This window comes from Xiphias gladius, chromosome 19 (genome assembly GCF_016859285.1).
Source record: "Xiphias gladius isolate SHS-SW01 ecotype Sanya breed wild chromosome 19, ASM1685928v1, whole genome shotgun sequence".
In the NCBI taxonomy this organism is placed as follows: Eukaryota; Metazoa; Chordata; class Actinopteri; order Istiophoriformes; family Xiphiidae; genus Xiphias; species Xiphias gladius.
In genome coordinates, this window is record NC_053418.1 from 6,732,523 (window position 1) to 6,755,470 (window position 22,948).

The window sequence follows — 22,948 nt, forward strand, 5'->3', positions numbered from 1 at the left end:
GTTCCAGCCTCTCAAATGTGAGGAATTTTCCTTTTTATTTATTTTAATAATTTAATTATTTTCTAATAATTTTGAGGTTTGGACTGTTGGCTGGACAGAACAAGCGTTGTGAAGATGTCACTGTATGCAGATGATCAACTGTGACGGCGGATCAATTAGCTGCGCCCAAACTACAACGGTAAAATGTTGCTTGCACGTGATAATACTTACATACTTTTACTTCAGGAACATTCTAAATGCTGGAGTTTTACTTGTAATGGAGTGTTTTACAGTGCGGTATTAGTATTTTTACCTGAGTAAAGCATGCGGATACTTCCTCCACCACTGGTGTATATTATCAAGGCATAATAATCCACGAACATGAACGTTTGCGATGGTCTTTAGTCCCTTTGGATGCTGACACAATGAGGACACACTTAGTGTTGGAAATAGAAACATTTTATAGAAACCTGGCTCCTTTTCAGATGCACAACATTATTTTTACAAGGCAGTAACCTGAGGGTAATTTTTATTGCCCCCACGTAGAACTGGTTAAATCCAGCAAAAAAAACAAAAAAAAAAAACAAAAGCGCAAAACTATCAAGTAATAGTGTCATTGGATTAATGACTTTGGAAAGTAGTAAAACATGCTTTAATACAATGAAAATAAAATTTAAAATAGAAAGTTAAGATTGTATTTATTCACACATAAACATGGAGGAGCCAAATATAGCCCTGGATTTGCTCCTAAATATGTCAGATTAACATTCCAGGGGGGGAAAAAAAATAGTTGTGTAGCCCCTATTGACCCCCACAATTATGGAAATTTTATTATTTCCCCAACCAGTACTCCAGAGATGAAATAGCTGATTACTTAACTGGCAACGATTTTCATAATTGATTCATCGTTTGAGTCCACTTTTTAAGTAAAAAATACCATAAATTTTCTGGTATTAGTTTCTCACATGTGAATATTTGCTAATATTACAGTTTTCTAGGATAGTAAACTCAACAAGTCTGTGTTCCGGGAATGACGATGGGCATCTCTCCACTATTTCCTGTCATTTTATACACTGAACAATCAATCGATTATTAAAGAAAACACATGTCAAGCGAACGAGCTATTGATAATGAAAATAACTGTTGGTTGCAGCCTACAGTACTTCTATGATGGCCTAATATTGCCTTGCTCGAAGCTCTCTTCATGAGAATTACTTGACAGGTGGAAAGGAAATAAAGCAAAATCAGCATAATATAAACTAAATATAGAATAAACATTGTAAAGTAAAAGAATAAAGATCCAGGGGCCACGAGAGGGTGGGGGATGCAGTGCCCAGCATAGCTGAAACTGTACTTCAGTGGTAGATCATTTTCGTCGACCCAAATGATATGTGACAAACCGGTTGCTCACAGGGATCTGACTGGATAAACTGCCCCACCTGTCTCCATGTATACGTCCAATATAAATACCGTATAACAAAGACAGTCAGCCAGAGGCACTGACACTGATGTGGGGGGGAATGAATCAAGCAATGAGGTCGCGCCGCTAAGGTCCCGATCTTTGATATCGTCCCGCATCATCTGAGCCGGGCCTACGTGAGATTGTTGCCCGCTGAAGTAACCTCTCCTCGGTAATTTCCCGCACATGCTGTAGCAATTTTCGCTTGTCCGCTATGTCCACATGGAGATAAGTACAATTGTGACCGAAACGTGTTCAGCTAATTCTCTTCAACTTTGCAGACCTCTCGGATTGTTCTCTGGAGTTTCATATTATGTGGCTGAATGTGTTTTTGAAGTTAAAGCTGGTCAGCATCGGAAAATAATTAACTTCATTATAAGTCATTTGTCAGCAGTATCCCTCTAATTCCAATTAGTTCGCCAATGACATTTTTCTAGTCCCACATCCCGAACCCCCTCCTCCGTGCTTCTCCGACGTCGTCCTTGCTGATTAGGTGTCAGCAGCCGGTTCCAGAAAACCGCAACCGTGGCGGTGATAAGGTTTCTTTTCCACAGCCCTGTCAACTCCGAGGCGGACTGTGTGTGTGTGTGTGTGTGTGTGTGTGTGTGTGTGTGTGTGTGTGTGTCGCGGTTCGCGAACCAAAACCGTACGGGCTCAGCCTCTTCTCGCGTTGCCAGACCAGAGCCTGTCGCCCGCCGAGTGCGGTCAGTGTGTGTTGCAGGGCGTTGTTGGTGCGCGGCCCCTGGGGCCACGCAGCTGGTCCTTCTGCACATGCCTCCCACAACTATACTGGACGTCTCACAATTTACCTGCGAACAACTCAGAGAAATTCACATTATTTTTATCATTATTAATGTTAATCCAAACTAAAGACGCCCTGAAACTGTTGTGGCTTTAAAAAAAATGCTCGAAATGCTTGAGGATATGTTTATTTGTGGCGGAAAAACTTGGCCACGCTAAAGAAAATCTCGTGCACGTTGGAGCGAAGGGATGCGGCGCGCGCGGTGAGGCGGCGGCGGGTGCCTTCGCGTGCGGTGGGAATTTGTAACGCGCGAACGCGAGCCTATCCAGCAAAGACCCATGACCTGTGCTCCGGAGGCAAAGACACTCGGAGGCACCTGTGACTAAACGTGTTTTGCCCGTGTCTCCTGCAAACGCTCCCTCGAGCTTTCAGTCCTCGGTTTCCAGCTGCCTCGCGTTCGTGCCCTGCCCTCTGCCGCTCTTGCGCTCCGCTCCACGGACTGTGCCGACGTCCCCGGCCAGGGGATGACGGTCGGACGGATCGTCCCGGTGGCACAAACGCCGGCACGTTTACAGAGACGTTGATCAACGTGCATTGCCCCTTTTTTTTTTTTAAAATAAATTAAAAAATTAAAAAATGCTGATAATAAAGAGAAGGTGGATTTTGTTCATGAATCCAAAATCAACCACAAACAAACGTTTTTACGTGCTTTTTCTCTCCGTACCACTTAATTGTAGCAGTGATTTTATGCAGAAAATCCCGGGTCCTCTCTTTAAAATCACCGCTAGATGTTTGCGATGAACGTCATTCGCCTTTTTTTTTTTTTTTTTTTAAGACTGCATTTACGGTAAATCACTACCGTGAAACGCTGACGGCGAGGAGACGCTGCAAGCAAACTCTGCCACAGCTCGGTCTCACAAAGTAAAACACCGGGGTGGTAAATAGTTTAGTGTTCGCTTAGTTTCCTTTTTATTTCCGTGTCTTGATAAAAAAATAAAAAAAAAAGGACCCGTCCCACGTGGGATTACGAGACGCCTCTATTTTACAAAACACAAATCCTCCGGTAACACAAGTACAAAAACAAAAGAGGAAAAGAAACGTTACTACATTGTAAGTACCTCTATAGTCTCTCAAATAATATAGTCATGTGTTCATAGAGGCAAACTGCTAGATATCTAAGGTTTATCCTGATAAAGGGCTGTTTTCTCTTCTCCCAGGCTTTTTTTTTACTAATTTAAACCTTAAAATGCGGACAGCCAACTCCGTCTGGGAGTGCTTCATCCATATTTACAAAGTCCATATCTGCTTTAATCTGGCCCAGCAAAGTGAACTTAGCAGATCCACTAATATTCGACGCATGCTGCGTGAGAGTAAAGTTACTCCAAAGAGGGACAGAGTCACGGTGGCAGTTTTTCCTCACGCTTCGGGGTTTTTTTTAACTTGGAAACCATCGTCAGTTGACAAAACCATCCTGTTTCAACAGCCAGACGTAAGGTACCATGGTCTCGGCTGGGCACACAGACATCTTCGCTTTTATGAGATGAATCATCTGCAATGGGGAGCACTTGAATGCAGCACTAATCTTTACTCCTCCTACTGCTTCAATGGGGACAGTAGGCATGTCTCAAGTCCAGAGACAAAAAACCTTACCCTTCTTGGAAACTGCATCAGTACACCCACAGATACGTTCACTCTGAATAAATTTTGAAACATGCTCCTAACTATCAATTCTTGGTGATGGGTTTTGGGTTCTTTTTGTTGCCCCCCCCCCCCTTTTCACTGCTTTGCCTTCTTCTGGTGTTTAGTCTCGAAGTTTCATGACTGTGGGCATCCATACATCAATCCTCGCTGGACGTACGCTATTCCAACAGACCGACCGCTGCAGCTTCAAACAGCAAACTGTATTTGATTACATTCTGTTTCCTAGACATGATTGATATGAAAAAGAATGGGACACATCAGGAACTAATTATCAAATCATCATTTCCCGCCTTACAAGTGCCTGAAACGGACTGCGTGGGGCTCGTAGACGTGCCGCTGGTTGCCATGGTGCTGCTGGAGCAGGCTGCAGACCGAGGCTCGGTGCTTTCTATAGCATTCCTGGTAATTGAGATCAGATGCTCCTCTGAGAGGAACCTGGACTGGGAGTAACCTGGAAGCATTTATTTTATAGAGAAGATGTTTAGTTAAGCCGTGCTCCTGCTCTAAATGAGCCTCGGTCCGGCTCCGGTGATGAATACGACTGGTGAAAGGACTGAAGGCTGGTTCCTGACTTCTTCCTTCCCCCGGATCGGGTTACAGATTAGCAGACTTCCTGTCCAGTTGTGGAACAAGCCAATCCAACTGGCGGAGAGGCGATAGGCGTACGGGCGAAGGCATCGTGTGTTATCTCAGATGGGGTTTCTGACAGACCCACACAGCGGTGGGTCCTTAAACAGCCCACCAGGTATCATTCGTTAAACCTGTTAGAAGGGGAAGCTGATTGTGGAGGAGGACAGACCTCCTCTGGAGTCAGCTGGTGGTCCTCTTATACAGTATATACACTCAGATGGCAGTTTATCAGGTACTCCTGGTTAAAACTGTGCAGTCTAATAAATCAGTCCTGCAATAAATCCTTCATAGCAGTTATAATGTTCTGTTTTTACTGAAAAGAGGCGTCTCTACCATTCTGTGTACCCTGTTTAGGTAGGTTAGGTAACAGAAACACCTTTCACTTTAACCTACCCTCACTGTTATAAATAGGGTGGACAAAAATAAGAGAAACACTTCTCCGTATAATGCAGTGCAATTCAACAGCACCACAAACTGCAGCCTCCAAAATGATCCTAAAGTTGAATCAACACCTTTTTTTTTAAAAAACTGAACATTATAACCTTGGTGAAGGTAGGATTTATTGCAGGACCGTTGCATTAGACTGCATTAGTTTTAGCTCGGTGCACCTATAGTAAACTGCGTACTAAGTGTAGGCCCAGCGTCAATTCATTTAGGCCTACTGAACCTAAAGCCGCTGTAGTCGCTACTTTGCATACTAGCAGCGGGTTAAATGACTAGGTGTGACGTGACAGGGGGCACAGAGAACTATCATCTGACTCCGCAGTGCCCCTCAGCTCTACGGAGCTTTTTAGCCGCTTGTAGTTCTTTGTTTTGTTTTCCGTCATAAAAAAAAAAAAAAAAAAACTTGGCTCTTATCTGCCAGCTGCAGCAGGTAGCCATTTTCAGCAAAAAAAAAAAAAAAAAAGGCTCTCGTTAACTGACTGTATGCTGCCCGTCCAGCACCAAACGGTGGACGGACAAAATCAGCTATGAGCCTGTGAGCACAGCAGAGCAAGAATGAGCCTGTGGCTGAAACCACTCCCTCATTCACTCATCCACTACTAACAAACACTCAGTAGTTGATTGAGTAGTGAGAGTAAATTGAGATTTCAGTGAGAGTCATTGACATTTTATCGGGGGACTGTTTTGAGGGCACTATACGGTGGATACATTTACACGCTCAGAATTCAGACACTCAAATAAAATGTTGGACAGTCAGAGACTGATGGAAATGCCATCCGTTTTGCAGGTATTTGGTCATAAAATTCAATACTGGACTAATTTAATGTTGACCTGAAGATCCAACCCTGTCTCCCAGAAACAGAAACAGCAGATACGGTTTGCTGGAAATGTAATCAATGGCTGGATTATGTTCAGAGGCAATAGTGGTTTGTTTTGGGGTTTTTTTATTTTATTTTTTTATGAAGGAAAAGCTACATTTATTAACACACACATGGTGCGTGTAGACCAGAGACCAGAATTGGCATCCACGGTTCCGTCTGTGGTTAGGTTAAGATGACAAAAACACTTTGGTTAAGATTAGAGAGAGATTGTGGTTTTGGTTAAATGAGAATAAACGTGTTGTGTCTGGAGTCACTGTGAACTTTTTCTCTATTAAACCAGACCACGATCTTTCCCCAACCTTAACCAAGTGCTATGAGCGTCTAACCATAACCATGAAAAAAAAAAGTGGAATAATGCTGTAGTCACTACAAGTGGATACTGTACTAAAAGATCTATCGCCATTCTCCATAATGAGTACATTTCATACATATAATATATATTATCAAATGTTTTAATGCATGATTTTGTATAAAAAGATTTAGTATGGCTAGTTTCTGAATATTTCTACTACCTTGTTTTTTTGTTTTTTTTTTCCCAGTCTAACAGAGTCTGTTTTGGGTGTTGGCTGAGTTTAATTCACTCCTATAAGGTAGACGACCAGTGCCCGGGTCCACATATTGTCCACTGTGAGCTGGGTTCAGTTGTTCACAGTCCTCAGACCTTTACTATACATACTGCAGATGATCTGACATGGTAGGGAGGGGGGAAATTTGGACTCATTCATCAGCAGCCGGGGAGCTGGCACAGTTCACCGTAGGAAAACACAGAGTCCCCTCACTGTAATGTAGCCACTCTGCACGCAGACCACATTTTTTTAGTGTTTCAAGCGCGTAGGGGTCTGGCCCTCAAAAGTTGAGGGTGCATGAAACACAAACACGGGCTGCATTTGTAAATTCATAATGTGCCACCAGTGTCTCCGTCCAGAGCATCTTACCCCTTTGCACTCTCTGCTTTATCGCACATTCCTGACCAATATGGTGAACGAGCTGAGGTACTCTTATCCAAACAAACACTGAGGGAGTCCTGCTTGTGCTCCAGGTTATAGATCCTTTCCAGCGCTCTTTGCTAAAACACCCTCTGCTTCCTGTCCCACCTTCCACACTTCCCCCGGCTGACCGGAGTGCGAGCGTGCCCGGCACCAGCCACCTTTCCTTGACACCACTCGACTCTGCTGCTCTACACCTGGAGCTGCTAGGATCAACAGAGCGGCAGGATATTGCAGTTGGCACCGAACTAAACACACAATGCGTCCTGCACAAGTAATCTCCACGTTGAGCCTATTTGATGTGACATTTTAAACACTTGAACTCAGGGCTGGCCTGTCAGGGGAGGTGGTACTGGAGGAGGCTGGGTGGGCTGCGCTGCTGACCTAAAGGGTTTTCCATGATTAGGAGCCCCGTTCACCTCTGATTGCTCTGGGTCACTGCAGGTGAGTGCAAGTGGTCGGAAGGAAATAATTTTCCTTCTGGAGCTGGTTACCTGATTGGGTAAGTAGCTGATCTCTGACACTGACCCGAGTCCTCGAACATATCAAGAGCTGAGGCAAAGTGCTGAACACTGATCAGAGGCAGGACCGGGGCCAAATGAAATCACACAGAGCTATAACAAAGTGTTCTGCTCATAAAACCAAATCTTTCATGTATTATTGTCATGTTTTTGCAGGTACATAGAGTGCTGTAAAATTACTGAGCCAACAGGAAACTGACTGAATTATATCATACTTATTTAAGTGCTAACCTTTTACTTCTATTTTTGTCTTCTGTCATTGCTTATTTTGTTGAAGTTGATTACAAATCCTGTCCATTTGATTTGATTTGTTTTCGGCCAAAGCCCAAGAAGAATGAAGCCAATTAACACCTTATATTAGCAGGATTCCTTTCTGTTACTTTTTTGATATTTTGTGCGTCCGCCTCTATTTTTTGATGACAGTTTCGATGAGACCAGTCTTGCACTAATCTGTGTAGAGATGTTCTGTTTATGTTTTATTCTGGGGGTTTTTTTGTTTGTTTGTTTTTTTGCTCTACCTTTTGTTTTAAAATATGTCAAAGGTGTTCTATTGGATTCAAGTCAGGGGACATACTGGGCCCGGTCATAGTTTTCACTATTTTCTTCCTTACAAAGGAAGGGGCTCATTGTCATGTTGGGAAATTCCTCTCCGGCCAAGCTTCTTGAGACTGGGAGTCAACTTTCATTCACTATTTGTGTCCTCTCAACTACGCCGTTTGCACTCATGCAGCCTCGTATCAGCACACCCCTTCCTCTATGTTTTTCACGGTCGACACTGTGCTGTCACTGTGGTGGTCCTGGCCAGGTCCACGCCAAATGTGCTGAATCCCATTGGATCCAAATAAATTTATTTTGGTTTTATCTGACTAAAGAATGTGCTGCCAGTATTCATCAGTCCTCTTTTCATGTTCTTTGGCATTTTGTGAGCAATGGTTTTCTTCTTGGACACTCTCCCTAGAGGCTGACTTCATGCAGTGTCAATCAAAGTCAGAAATACTTAAACTGTCTGTTTTTCAATACAAGGTTGTGTAAAAGCAAATTGTGTGTGGCACCATTTTTCAAGAACGACCACTGCGCCTTCTGTTATTGGTAGTATGGCTCTTCCTGTACCTCCTAACCAATACTGCAACTGTGTTTTGGCTCACGTTCGGTAGCCTACTGAGGCTCTTGTACCGTCTCCCATCTTTATTATGTCTCACAAGCTGGTTTTTTTTCTTGTTCAGGCAGTTACTTACCATGTGGAGCCATGTTGCATTAGACACAACCCAGGCCAAAATTTAAAAAGCTGTGTATATATATATATATATATATATATGTGTGTGTGTGTGTGTGTGTGTGTGTGTGTGTGTGTGTGTGTGTGTGTGTGTGTGTGTGTGTGTGTGTGTGTGCCCGTATAACCTTGTTCATGCAATTAGCCTTAATTGGAAATCACAGGTGTACTCACTTTTGTTGCATCTAGGTTGTACTATGGGGTCAGTATATTCAATGTCGTCTATCAAAACCTGCTTGATTTTTAATTCAATTTAAAAATAACACAGTTCTTGCAAGATGACACAGTTTTGAGTCATTCAACATTTTAGTGATATGGCATCGGGGTGTTCTCAGTTTCTTTTCTTGCTGTATTGTCTGTCATCTGCAACACGGACGACAACAAAACGAATAACGTGCTGCTCAAAGAAAGTCTCCTCTGGGAGTTGAGGGGTCAAATTCACCTAAAGGAGGTTAGAGGTCCGATTCAGCAAGAGGTCGGAACCTTTAGCTGCAAGAGTTTCAGCATCTTACTAATGGATAGTCCAATGATTCAGTGTTGCTCTTCCATAAAGCTGAGGGGGCCTGTGAGAAACAGATTGAAAGGAGAATAATGAAAACTGGGGTTTGGGGAAAATAGTGTTAACAATCTTGCTCTCACTGAGTAAAAAGGGGGGAACAGCCAACATTTGATATTATAGACCACATACCTTATCGTTACTGTGTAATTAAAAGAATTAAAACAATAATTATAAGTTCCCCATTAAACTTTAAAGATTAGCTCTTTTTGAGCCACCTGTATCTATATGTCATATCAATACGTTACTTTATTATGTTAGGGCTTATCCTCCTCAGGGAACAACAGAAACCTTCCCTAGGTGTACATCCGAGAAAGGTACGTTTGTTCTCTACTCCGGCGTGTCTGTTATGAGCTGCTGCGGTGCCGGACTTCAATGCCTGCTAGGATTTTCAAAAATAAAGTCCCATTTCCCAATTTGTCCTTATTCCACAGCATTCAATCTGGTAGCAGGCATGATAATAAATTCCTATGGCGTGGGTGTAATTGAGCTCACTTCTTCTACATTGTATTTTCTCCTGCTCATTGCATTGATAGTTGTTAATGAGCGAAACTACAACATGCATTTTACATTACACAGCGAGAACAAGGTATGTGGGCTTTAACATAACGTCTGACTGTTCTACCCTTTTTACTCTTTAATTATACAAAAAGGAACAAAGTTGTTAACACCATTTCTCCCAAACTTCCATCTTGTTTCCACTACTGTACCCTATATATACCCAGTATTTACAAAAGGCATTATTTATTTCTACTGTCCTATAAAATGCCCAGTTGTTACTCCCTTGTTCCCCATAGTCTGGTTTTCTTCCACTGTGCCTACATTTAAGTACGATTAGGAACTGGTCAGCGTTGTATTAATATCTTATTCATACAACGAAATTATCCTGTAAATTGTGGGCTACATTATAAAGTCTAACAGAATGATCAAAGTGGCAGAAGCTGAGATATCCTGACTTTTAGCCCCCTAATGCCACGCCCATTCACTAATGCAGACCTTCTGTTAAAATTGTTCAAATTGGAAGCCAAGACAAAGATAACCCTGATGATAACCTGATGATAAAACACGATGATTAAAGCTTCCAGTAATAGGGCTGTGAGACAAAGATGACAAGCAGACGCTGAATTTAAAAAAAGAAAAAAACAAGGAGGCACAAGTGGTTTCCTGAGTATGAAAATGATTTGAATCATATGTTGTGGCCTTCAAGGTCACCAGATCTGAAGCCAAGTGACCAGCTATGAGAGATTTTAGATCGTGTTAGACAGCACTCTCCACCACCATCGTCAAAAAACCAAATGAGGGAGTAACTTTTGAAGAATGGATGCGCCATCCCGCCAGTAGAGTTCAGAGAAATTAAAATCTATGCCACGGAGCATCGGAGTTGTTCTGGCAACTCGCGGTGGCCCAACACCTCACTAAGGCACTTTATGTTGGTTTTTTTCTTTAATTTGTTACCCACACGTACTAGGGCTGCCACTGATGACTATTTTCATTATCAATTTATTATTTTCCCAATTAATCGTTTGTCGATAAATTGTGAGAAAAAAGTGAAAAATGCACATTGTAATTTCCCACAGCCCAAGGAGATGTATTCAAATGGCTTGTTTTATTTGGCCAACAGTCCAAAGCCCAAAGATGTTTGGTTTATTATTTGTGACAAACAAAAGCATCAAATTTTCACATTTGAGAAACTGGAACTACCAAATGTTTGGTATTTTTGCTTGAAAAATGTGTAAAACAATGACTCAGTTGTCAGGAACAGTTGCAGATCTTTTTTTTTTTAACCGATCATCTAATCAATGAATCAACGAATAATTGCAGCTTTGATGTGCAGTTAGACCTAAAACCACCTGCACACTACCTGGGTCTCTAAATCAAAACAATAACAAAAGACGGGATGTGGTGACGTCGTGAAGTACCGTGGGATCATGGGAGTTGTTGTTCTCACCACCATTGCCGTAATTGCAGTCAGCTTCTCCCAGTTAGGATTCCTTCAGTGTTAATCGTCCCGGTGGTTCAGGAGCCAAATTATCCTCAAAAGGCTCCTCCTCTCCAAAACAAACGGACCCAGAGATTGAAACTGATAAAAACACTGAATAAAGAAGTTTCACGTTAAAAATCAGCTAATCGGCCGCCAAGGTTTGCTCAGCTTGTTTCTCTGATAACTTAAGATCCAGACGTCTGATGACTGATTCATCGGGGTAAAATGTATAGTTAAAGTCGTAAAATTGTGGCTTAAATCTGGATAAAAAGTCAGTTTTTGCCGCTTCTGGCAGGCAACCACAACGCTGACGCATGCCCAAAGGGGACATAAAAGGGACGCCATTGACAAGTGACCAAATGAAATGGACCATAACCATGATTAAAAATGATGGATTTCATGATGGTTTGAAAATTGCTGGAAAAATTTGGGATAATCTAAATACACAACTCAACAAAAATATATAACATAGGTCTAGTCATTTTTAGACCTTTAATGCGGAAAAGTTACATATTATACCTTTAAGTTACTTTATGTTGGTCTCTCCTTTACTTTGGCACCCATCTGTTATCACTGTATCAGACAGAAATATTCTCTGTTAGATATTTTCAAGGCAATTAAATTAAAATGAAATAAAAAGTCCAGAAACACTGCTTTTAATAGTTAGGCTGAAAAGCGTTGATGAAGTTTAGATGACCACACATGAAAAGCAAAGAAAAAGAAACAAAAGAGTTTCTTGATTTGTGTTTGTTTCATTCGTTCTTTCCCTTTTTGTAAACATTGGATTTTTCTTTCTTTTGTTTGAAAAAGACCACAATAGTATTATTAGTTTATTGCAGGATCGTCCACAATAAAGAGAAACCCTTCCATTTCACCATGTGTGGTAAATATTTAGTTTTCCATCCAATAAATAAATGCATATAAACAAAAGGCTCAGCGAAGCTGCTGTTTGTCATTTTGTCACTCAGTACTTCAGATTTTGTAGTACCGAGTGACAAAATGTCTCGCGGAGCCACTTTCATGTAAGGTTGGTCGCCAAATTGATATGTTTCCTTCATATCAACAATAAGCATTCCAGACAATTAATTCAGTAGTTTCAGCAGAAACCAATATCATTGTGGGTTTGGAATAATCTTGAGACATCTGTATTTCTGGATGCTGTCTCTTTTGATGTGGTAAAACAAGATGCATTTGAGGATACACTTAATTTTACAGAGCTCACTGGCCACTTTAGGGGTTTGTACTTTCACCCAACAGAGGAAAAACATCAGCTCTCCTCCTCCCTCCTTCAGCGGAATTGATCAGCTGCTTCCTGGCTGTAAATAAAGAGGCATACTGTAATCCACTTGATAAATATCAAGCAGAATACGGCAATCAGCTGAAAGCAATTTGCATGTCTGTGCTCAAGCCAGCGGCTTGTGATTTTCTCTCCTGTCATCTATCATAGACCACACGCTTGGGCCAAAACACACAATACCCCCAAATTGCTGTCATATGGAGTGCAAGCCCTGAAAAAAGCCCTTCATTTTTCTTTGTCTGTAGTTCAAATAAACTTGTATTTGTCAAATAACTGGAGAGCGTTTTTTTCTCTCCACTGCAACTTTTCAGAGAGAGGGATGGTGTAATGTGCCATTTCCTTTGTTTGTTGAAAGCTTGGCTGCAGGACTGTAATCTAGATGGGTTTGATCTCAGAGTAGATGCAGCCTGTTGAATGTTGGACGGTGGATGGTGAGTCTTCAAAACGTCAAACTGACTCTGAAACAAGCTCCTATAGGCAAACATTCACTGGCTGGAACCTGACTCAGTGTTTCTTGTATTATTCATGTGCTTCTTCACCCCCTCAGCGGTTACTCCCTCTGTAAAATCTTACATTTTCATGAGCACATCACGAATAATTTAATAAAAAATTCGGTGGACACTTCTATCCAAGTGTCTTTCAGCAGTGCTGCCAAAGCCTTTTTTGTTTGACCTACTCCCACAGCCCTGTCAGATGAGCTCAAGTACCCCTTCATCGGCACCATATGTTCCAAATGTGCTCCTATAAATGAATTATAAACCGTTATTTAACACTGTTAACCATATAAAACTGGTTATTGTCACAATATTTTTTCAGTACAATTGAATTGTCAGTGTTTGTGTTGTCAGTCAAGTATGCATGGGTACTACTGCTACCAATTGGAGTTGCAGATGCTGGACTTTTCAACCATTTAGCCATCACTTTAAGCTATCTCAAATGTTGTTTCATTACTTTTAACTATTTCAGTTTTCATTTAGTTAACCAACTGTTCATTCATTAATTAGCTGACTTTTATCATTTAGCTAACCTCAACTTCATTACTTTTAGCTATTTCAACTGTTTATCCTAATATTTCAACTGTTCATTACTTTTAACCATTTTGACAGTTTAACTATTTTAACTTTATACCTTACTTTTAGCTAACTAAATTTCAACTGTCTATCTTTACCTACATTAAGGGTTTCAACTTAATCTATTGATTTAGCTAACTATTTCAATGTTTATTCATTGCTTTTAGCTATATTTATAGCATTTAATTACTAATATATATTTCAACTGTTTATCTGTAGATAACAATTTCAACATTCCTTTTAGCTAACCATTTCAACTATTTATCCATACGCTCAGCTAACTATTTCAACTATTAATTAACTACCTTTAGCTATTTCAACTGTTTATGCACTACTTTTAAGGATTTAAACTGTTCATCCAGCTTTTAGCTAAATATATATGTTTATTCACCACCTTTAAGTATTTAAACTGTTTATCCATGCTTTTATCTAACGATTTCAACTGTTTATTCATTATCCAACGAGGTCAACCATTATTTATTACTTTTGTGGCTAAGTATTTCAACTTTGCTTTTTGTTTGACTAGTTTTAGCGCCCTCTCAAATATGTTACAGCTGACTGTGGTTGATCTACAGTTACTGGTGATTGTAACTTTATCAAAGATTAACTTTTTTACGCCAATTTTTTAATCTGATTTGGCTGTTTCTTTTCCTCCTTAAAAAGAAATATATAATAGTATGCTGTATATATTTGTACCATATGAACGAGAATGTCCATGACCGACTGACTGAGTGATAAAGTTACACCATTGGTTAGTCGAATGCCACATGACTGGGTGATGAAGTTACACCATTGGTCGGCGGCTGATTGGTAGAGTTTCCCCATTGGCCATTGCTTTTTCAAAATGAATTGGTGCAAACAGTTTCTAATACGTCATCAGGGGGTTTACCGGCAGTGTTGCCAACTTAGCGCCTTTTTAACTAGACTTACGAACTTTTCACCACCCTTTAGCGACTTTTCTTCACAAAAGCACCTAGCTACAAATCTAGCGACTTCTTCGACAAACCTTAGCTACTTTCCATAGAAGCGAGTTGCCAGTTTTGTCCCGCGAGCACGATGTCAGCCTTGCCCTCCGCAGGCACACCTCTCTATGCGTCTCATTCAATTGACCGCAAGGCAGCTGCAAAGACACGAATGAGCTTCTAACTTTCTCTCTGAACGATCATTTAACAAGTAAATATGGCCAAAATATGGCACAGCTGTTTTCTTTAACTTATGTGTATGGGGATTTTGTCAAACAACGGTTATAAAAACAGGATTTTAGCAGTGCAGAGCAGCAGCTTGGAAATGTCTTGGAAGTGACTGCTGGTTAACATGAAGTCTTAATGGGCCATGTTTCAGTCACTATTTCAAACTTGTTCCATTGTCTGACAACAGAAAAAGAAAAAAATGTAAATGATAGCAGCTTTATTGGGAATTCAGCTGTATTAGATTACTGTGTATGTGAGCACAGAGAGTAGGAAAGAAGCAAACAGATGAAGGGCTGGCCAGCCACATACTAAGTTTTGACCTAGTCTTGTTTAAATTAAATCATAATCTTAATTTTTTTTATTGAGTCTATTTAGGCTAATTTCCACATATACCTGCAGGCATCCTCTGGGGTACCCCCGTTCGGGAATCGGTAGGAAATGTTTTACAAAGCAGATAAATCACTGCGGCAATGAATGTTTTCAAATCCTGTTCTCACACGGACTGGCCTCAGATCCGTCTCATCTCAGACATCTAACAATATTCACATGGATGACAGCGGCAGACGTTCTACAGAAACCAGATAAGGCCTTGGTGTTATGTTTAGGGCTCGCTCCACCCTTCTCCAAGCATTTTCTTTCGGCCAACATGCCAAGCAGAGCATCAGTCATCACTGTAACGTGGCATTGTGCTGGTTCGCTGTAACACGCAGCCACTGAAAGAAAGAGGAATGAATCATGCACATTACATTTTGTCTCCACCTCGCCCAAGAGAATTATAAAGATTTGAGACTTGGAGAAAATCCTGAACTGCAGGAAGGCAACCTGTACAGAAGAGAAGACGTTGCTCATGTTTAACCATTTAATCTCAAGATCACAAACATGTTTATTTTACTATTGAACCAGGACAATACAGATAAACATTGTTATATAGGAAGAAGCAATGCAACAAATGTAATGTAGGGCATCAAGCTGAGGATAATTTTGCATCCACTGCCTCTGTTTAGGCTTTTAATTTGGGGTTAAACTACTAAACAAATAAATGGATGAAACAGTTTTGGGATAAAAACAACAGAACAGACAAAATGTCTGTCTGTATTGTATATGACTGTATGCAGTGACATATTTTATGAGTGTAACAGCGCGTGCAAACAGATGGAAAGTGAATCCATTCAAAACTCATTCAACTTTCACATCTTTGTTGTTGTTTAAACCATTTTTCTTCTTTTTGTTATCACCTGTAATTAAAACAATGCTTTTTTTCTATTCTTGAGTGTTTTGGGGGTTTTTTTAGACCCAGATCACGGTTGACTTTTGTTTGGCCACTAACTGTTGCGATAAGATTACATTTCAAAGTAAAGCTCTGTATAAAAAAAAGTTTGGCTTTAGGTGACAAATATGCTTTTTGTGGCTGTACCACCTCTGTCTGAAGTTGTGACTGCTTGTAGATTTGGACAGATTACAGTGGAATAGACAGAAAGAAAAATTATGTTGGATTTACCGTAATGCATTACATTTTACTGCACTGAATATATGGTACAAGCATAAAATCAGTTACTGTATCAAAATAAATAATGGTTTTGAGAGAAATAATTAATCATGTCATGATAACACGGGCACTAAGGTTTGAAAACTTAGTTGAAAATCTGGCACATCTCTCAAGCAACAAGCGAAAAAAAAGTTTGGGGGGAGAAACATGATTAGGGGTTATTTACAAGAGTTTAACACTCAAAGACTAAGCTACCCTGCATCCTCGGAACAGCGTGGTTGTCGTTTCATTGGATTTCATGGACACTGGCCTGGCAACATAAACAGACAACCACACTGCTGCCCCCCGATTCCGGTTGCAAAATCCTGATTGGGCCACAGGGGTACGGGACATGAACTTCATGAGCCACATCCACTTCAAACCAGTGGAAATACAGCTGAAAGAAAAACTGCACAGTCATATTTCTCTCCTGTGAAATAACTAAGACTGGTCTAAATTTGTCAGAAACTACCGCATCACTCGGACTAAGATGGTGATGGAGGAAAAAAAAAAAAAGGTTTTCAGGGTGAGAGAGATTGTAAAATTAACATTTGCCACCACAGCACCGCTAGGCTGCTATACTCCTCAAACAAAAAATTAAAATTAAAATATAACAATATAATAATACAGTAAGTGCATTAAGACCATTTTCTTCAGTGAGATTACCTGTTCTCTTAGCGATTGATTGTTGTATTAATATCAAGGCATCAGTCTTATACCGTACGTGAGACATTCTAACCTAAAACTGTTGAGACTGTACTTCAGAAAAATAAGGTGACAGTAAGAGAAGCTGGTTGCTTCTGGCAACTCAAAGCTCGGGAAAATTCCTTAGATTATTTAGCTGACAGGTGACGTCTTTAAGCTGCTCAACTTCAAATTATATTCCAAATCACTCCCCAGAAAATTACTTACAGCGGTAGCTTACATTACACTATACTACTACCAAGAATTTTAAATTTATAGGCATGACTTTATCCCGTAACCTTGGTGAGCTAAACCCATTATGTTATACAAGCATTGTTATTCAGTTATGACAAAAGGACCACACCTTAATGCCGGTTGTTTTCCAACGTCCAGCACTGTAAATAAGATTTTGCCCTGGTGTGAACCCCCTCTGCACCTCCACAGCCAGCGGACGATGCACGTCACACGTTGTTGACATACCAGCCACCAAACTGTCCACTGGGGCTCATTGGATGAGTCTAATAGCTTTAGCATGTGCTACGGTTTGTTTTTATTGTGGCAGCGTGCTGGCCGCTTATTGTTTGTGCGGATCGCGGACAGCTGTACATAAAGGAAGGGCAGGGCTGCAGGACGTAGCAGTCACATACACATGTACTTTAGCGGTACTGTGACTTTCACACATCCAAAGAGCTGTATAGGAAGCAACAGGTGACCCATCCTTAGATATTACCATTGTCAAGAGGCTCCTGCGCTTTTCATGTTGCCAAATCCACAAAGAGGAAATTCTGTAAGGGTGACGTACGTACGGGGTCAGGCTTAGAAATTTTTGAATGGGGGTGGAAGACTGGGGCACATTTGCAGAACAAGCAAATATGTTTTGAGACTTAAATTTAGAGCTGATTGTTCTTACAATAATAAAATGTGCATCATTAGTAGTTACATTGTTTTTTTGAGTGTAAAAACTGAATGTGAAATGAACAACTTTAAACATTGTAATATTTGTAACAGCAGATATCCTACACCCACGGACAGATTGTGACCCAATGGGCCCCTGGTCACAGACAAGTAAAAGCTTCTCTTTGTGGTCACTTTATCTAACAGACTTCTTATCTCTTTATCTCTTCTTGTGGTCTTTTTATCTCCTAGCTGTTGTGTGATGGACTTTCTAACAACACGTGTTAACAATCACTTCATGAAGAGGCTCTGATACTAACAATCCAACTGCCTATCGCCTTCTTACTCTGGTGGTGGTGGTGGTGGTGGTGGTGGTGGCCAGTCACATTCCAGTGAGGGGCCTCTGCCATCTCTGACCCAGCGTCCGGGTTCATTAAAAATAGAAATGAGACGTCACACAGTTAAAAGACCTGTTGCATTAGACGTGTTTCTTCTACATAACAAGGTGCTGTTCATCTCCCATGCGCCATGGATAATAACGTCATGGATGCTTTCTTCATTAAATAAAGGTTCACTTTCATTCTCGACCTTGGAAACGGCACACACACACACACACACACACTCCGATCAAAAGTCAGCTTTCTCGCTTGGTCTGGAGCTTTTGATCGCAACACACAGTCTTCATCAGATTGCTCAGTTGTCAGGAAATTATGAATGTAAACAAAAATGTACATTATTCAATAATGACAATAATTAATATGGAATCGGGGAAGGTTTGAAAATACAGTTCTGTGACAATTGAGTAAACAGCTGATGACGATGGTTGAAAGCTCCTGAAGAAGCAAGTAAGTGGACATTTAGTAGATTTGTCAAAATGTATGGGTGTGTTTGAAAGTTTTATAGAGTTTTACTCATACATCAGGCAGATCTTGTCGTCTTATCAATAACCAGATAATAAAATCTGAAATAAGTTCGATTTACTCTAAAGTAAGAAACTCTTAACCTAAAGTTAGAGGATTTCACTGTGGGGTTTTTTAATGGTTTAAGGCTTTCACAACAATAAACCTCTAGGAAGGTGAAAATGTATTTGCTACTTGTCCTCTTTAGAATAAAAATGGTCCAAACAGCTTCTTTCCAAATTCATATCTACCCTGGGTTAGACCCCAAAAATCGATGTCTCCGAAAAGAGCCTTTAAGTATTAATGTAGAACTAAACCAACCGTACACTGGTCAAAAACTGGTTAAAAAAAAAACATGGTCAAAGTGGTCACCTTCCCTCTTGCACATCATCACTAAAAAAAAAAATCACAATAATGGAGGCGAAATAACACTCTTCCCTCCTACATCTGGACCAGCACGCTTTCAGCTGACCCTGCTCCACCTGGTAATTACAGTTAATGCACAGAACCGCTGGACTGCATCACACTCACGATACAAAGAGACTGAGACAATGTAATTCTGCTGCTACAAATGCTTTTTATGTGATCAATAAGCGTCATTGATTTCACGGAAACCTTCACTTTAAGTCATTTTGCTCCCTCTCTGTGGGCGCAGGGAGTTTGGTGATTGCAGGGAAAAAGAAATCCAAAGCCGTGGCCTCGGTGTAAGACGTTCCACACAAAGGAAAAGATTCCTCATGTCGTCACTAAAAATCTCTAAAATGTCAATTTTATCAAGAAGACGGACAGCCTCGTTCTCTTCAGCTGACTTTAACACACAAAACACTCCATAATGACCGGAGTAAAGATGATTAAGACAGTTAAGTTCAGATTTTGCTCTGCAGATAGCCTCAATTTAGTTATGTTATTTGGTGTATCGTGCACATACAACACCCAGTCCACGTGGACACCAAAAATACAGTTTAAATAGTGACATATTGTCAAACAGGTACATAATATCGTATACATACTGTAACCTTTCAATACAAATGAAGGTTTTGGCCCAAAGATTCCAATTTTTATTATCATCCAAACAGAGGGACTCATCAGAAATGAATGTTTCTAAACAGCATCACCCTTAAATCATCATATCGTGACCAACAAAACATGGAATGGACGTTGTCTTTAATCTCACCTAAATTATGTAAAAAAATACAGTTTTTTTTCCTCTTAATGTGTGTACAATAAGATCAAGTTATTAAAGAGGTTTTTGCAATGAAACTTTCATTCCTCCTTTGTCTCGTCCTCCAACTGCTAAAATGCCTTCAAGATTTAAAGATCCAATGCTTTCTCGCTGTTTCAGTGTAGTCGATGGGAATTTGCTTCGGTGACCTCATGTCAAACCCAAACCAAACACAAAACCGACTTCACACAACCCCACAAAGAGACGCAAAACAAGTGCTGAAAACACGAAATGACCACAGGTCAAACAATAAAACTCCCATCCCGCCTTTCAAAGGCAGACAGCAGTAAGTACAAAAAAAATGAAGCTGAAGTTTGAGGGATAAACAGCTAAGAAAATATATATGTATATATAAATGTGTATATATATCAAAAAGTCTGATTCTTGTCTTATTTTTGACCAGATATGTAGTTACTGGCTTTGTAGGGCAACATAAGTATGTTAATAGATCCATAACGACAATTTGTACCACTGTTTAAATACCATTCAGGTTTCTCTCCTGTAAAATAGTTCTTGTTGTCCGGTTGCTTTGGCAGCTGAGGACCCTAAAAGCCTCTGGATAAGTGCTGGGCTGCTTTTCTGACTCTCCAGTCTCTTTGTCAGCAGGGCGAGTTTAAGTGAGCAGCGTTTGACCCGAGAAGCCTTCACTCAGTGAGTTTGATTCGTTTACATCAGAGAGAGACAGGAGGGGGGGGCGCTGACATTCAATCACGGTTCAATATTGTCTCTAATCTGCTGCCAATGTGGCCTAATGCGACCTGTTCCCATTACATTTAATTTCCTGTGAATAAAAACCCACAGGCTACAAAAGCATACCGGTCGTAATACATTTGGAGATGTGGGGATTTTTCTGTTGGCTGTGATCTCTCAGCCTGGAATTGGGAAAGGGCAGGAGGCTGACATGACAGCGGACGCACAGGAATCATCGGTCGCGGCAGCAGGATCCCTTTTGCATATCGGTCCTCATCTCTCTCTCTCGCTCTCTCCCTTCATTTCCTGCCGTCTCTCCACTGCGGACTCTAGAATAAAACCACCAAAGGGGTCCGACAAAGACTTCACAAAGCCGCTTCTCCACTCACTTAGACGCAATAAACGCAACAGGCGAAGAAAAAAAAAAACAAAAAACAAGCAGTAAGTGCCACCGCGCGCTGTGACATCCAGCGTATCAGTTCCAGCTGAACGCCGACGTCCCGCCAACTGCTCTGGGGGGGGGGGTTTGGACACAAACCGGGCGGTCAACGAATGCATCACCCGGGTCCTCGTGAACGAATGACCGGCCACGCTTCGGCTTTGACCGCTCGCTGCATGTGGCGTCGCTCGAGCCTCGCGTCCCGGCTGGTGACCCACTTTCCCTACAGGGCGAGCGAAGGCGTAGCAGACCTGGACCGAATAGCTGCCGGTGACTTGCATCGGTTAGGACGCTTTGGCTGAACTATTCGCATCCTAGCTGCCGGGCATCGCCCCCTTAGGAAGTCAGAAAAATCAGTGACATGGTTTGATTTGAATTAAACAAAAATAATCCGGGTAAAAGTTTGTTGCGCTTCGTCAATGTGCGCCTGTGTTGTTTATTAGTTATGAGGCTGTTGTGAGCTCGTAGATTCTGTCAGTTTCACAAAGAGGAAAAAAAACAAACAAACAAACAAATTCACAGATGACACTGGTCAGTTGTGCTACTGCAATGAGCATCTGACACCATTATAATAAAATGCAGCTTGCATCCCCCTATGTGACATATAACCCACTGTCAACCTTGACTGCAACTGTTCACATCTAATAAAGCTCCCTTTTCATATTATTCTGAAAAACTAATGGGAAACTTTGAGAGGTAAAAAAAAAAAAAATCAGCTTTTCCACGTGGGTGTTGTTTTAAGACAGACTTGAAAAAAAAAAACGTCTTTCCCTTCTTGAGCCATCTGAATTCGAAATCGCCGACAGTGAACGCAATGAAAAGTGAAAAAGGAAAAGAAAGAAAGAAAGAAAGAAAGTGCATTAAGAGAATAAACCCTTGAGAACGAAGCCCGGGGGTCCGACAAGGAGCTCCACAGAGCCGGGACCATGAGCATCTCTGACACCTCTTAGCCTCCATCGCTCTGCAATCAGCAGTGGCACCGTGAGGTGACTCCGGCAAAGGGACTGACTCTGGCCTCCATCATTTTCAGAGAAGAAAAAAAAGAAAAGAAGAAGAAGAGGCAACATGTTCAGAGTTGATCGGTGGGTGTTTTCAGTCAGAGCTTTGGGGTCATTTTTTTTATTTTTTTTTTTTTGGGGGGGGGGGTTAATGAATTCGTGTCCTTTATGTTCCTCCGAGCCCACGAGCGGGAGGGCAAGCCCGGGTCTGCGGGTCCGGCGGGCGGCATCACATCCTGTCGGACTGAGCTGGGTGTAAACGTTTTCGGAGCCGAGGGGGGGGGGGGGGGCGCAGCGGACCAACAGCGCTGGGAGTCTGCCCCGGGAGGGTGGTGCCGCAGCCGCCGGTTTGATTCCCACTTCCACACGGTTAATCGAGTTGGCTTCTTGTGTGGACGGAGGGGGAGAGAGAGCGAGAGGGAGAGAGGAGGAAAAACAACCATGCCCCACGGAATTACTTGGACGTTTCGCCTGTGATGTTCTGGGAAAAACTTTTATTGGACGATGTTTTCGCTGCTTTTGGGAGGTTCTCCGTGTACGAAGTATAAGTTTTTTTGTTTCCCCCCCCCCCACCATTATTCCCACAGGCCATCTCCTCTTGCGTTACTGCCTCCAATATTTATGCCGTAGCCGGTAATTGCCGCGCTCTCTCGTACCTGTTAATTTTCGAGGAAAATGAAGGACAACGCGGACTCCGGGTTGCCGCCCGAGCGCAGACTTTTTTTTGGCGGCGTATTAATGCAGCTGTAATCACCCAGGGGAGCCTCGAGTGCTTAAATGGGTCCATCGTGGAAAAAGAGACAATCAAGCTCCTTTATGCCTCAAGATCAGCTGCAGTTTCGGGACATTGTCTGTTATGAATAGGACGATCTCCAATTGAGCCTCTTCGC

The 22,948-nt window shown here is 41.5% G+C and overlaps 1 protein-coding gene across 1 annotated transcript in view; it reads left to right on the top strand.

The window, feature by feature from the left end:
* Positions 1-4,109: 4,109 nt before the first annotated feature.
* lhx6b (LIM homeobox 6b) overlaps positions 4,110-22,948 on the top strand; it is a 32,280-nt gene continuing 13,441 nt past the window's right edge. The window contains exon 1 of the mRNA XM_040154633.1: positions 4,110-4,283. Coding sequence (XP_040010567.1) covers positions 4,110-4,283 — 174 coding nt within the window. The remainder of the gene's footprint in view (positions 4,284-22,948) is intronic.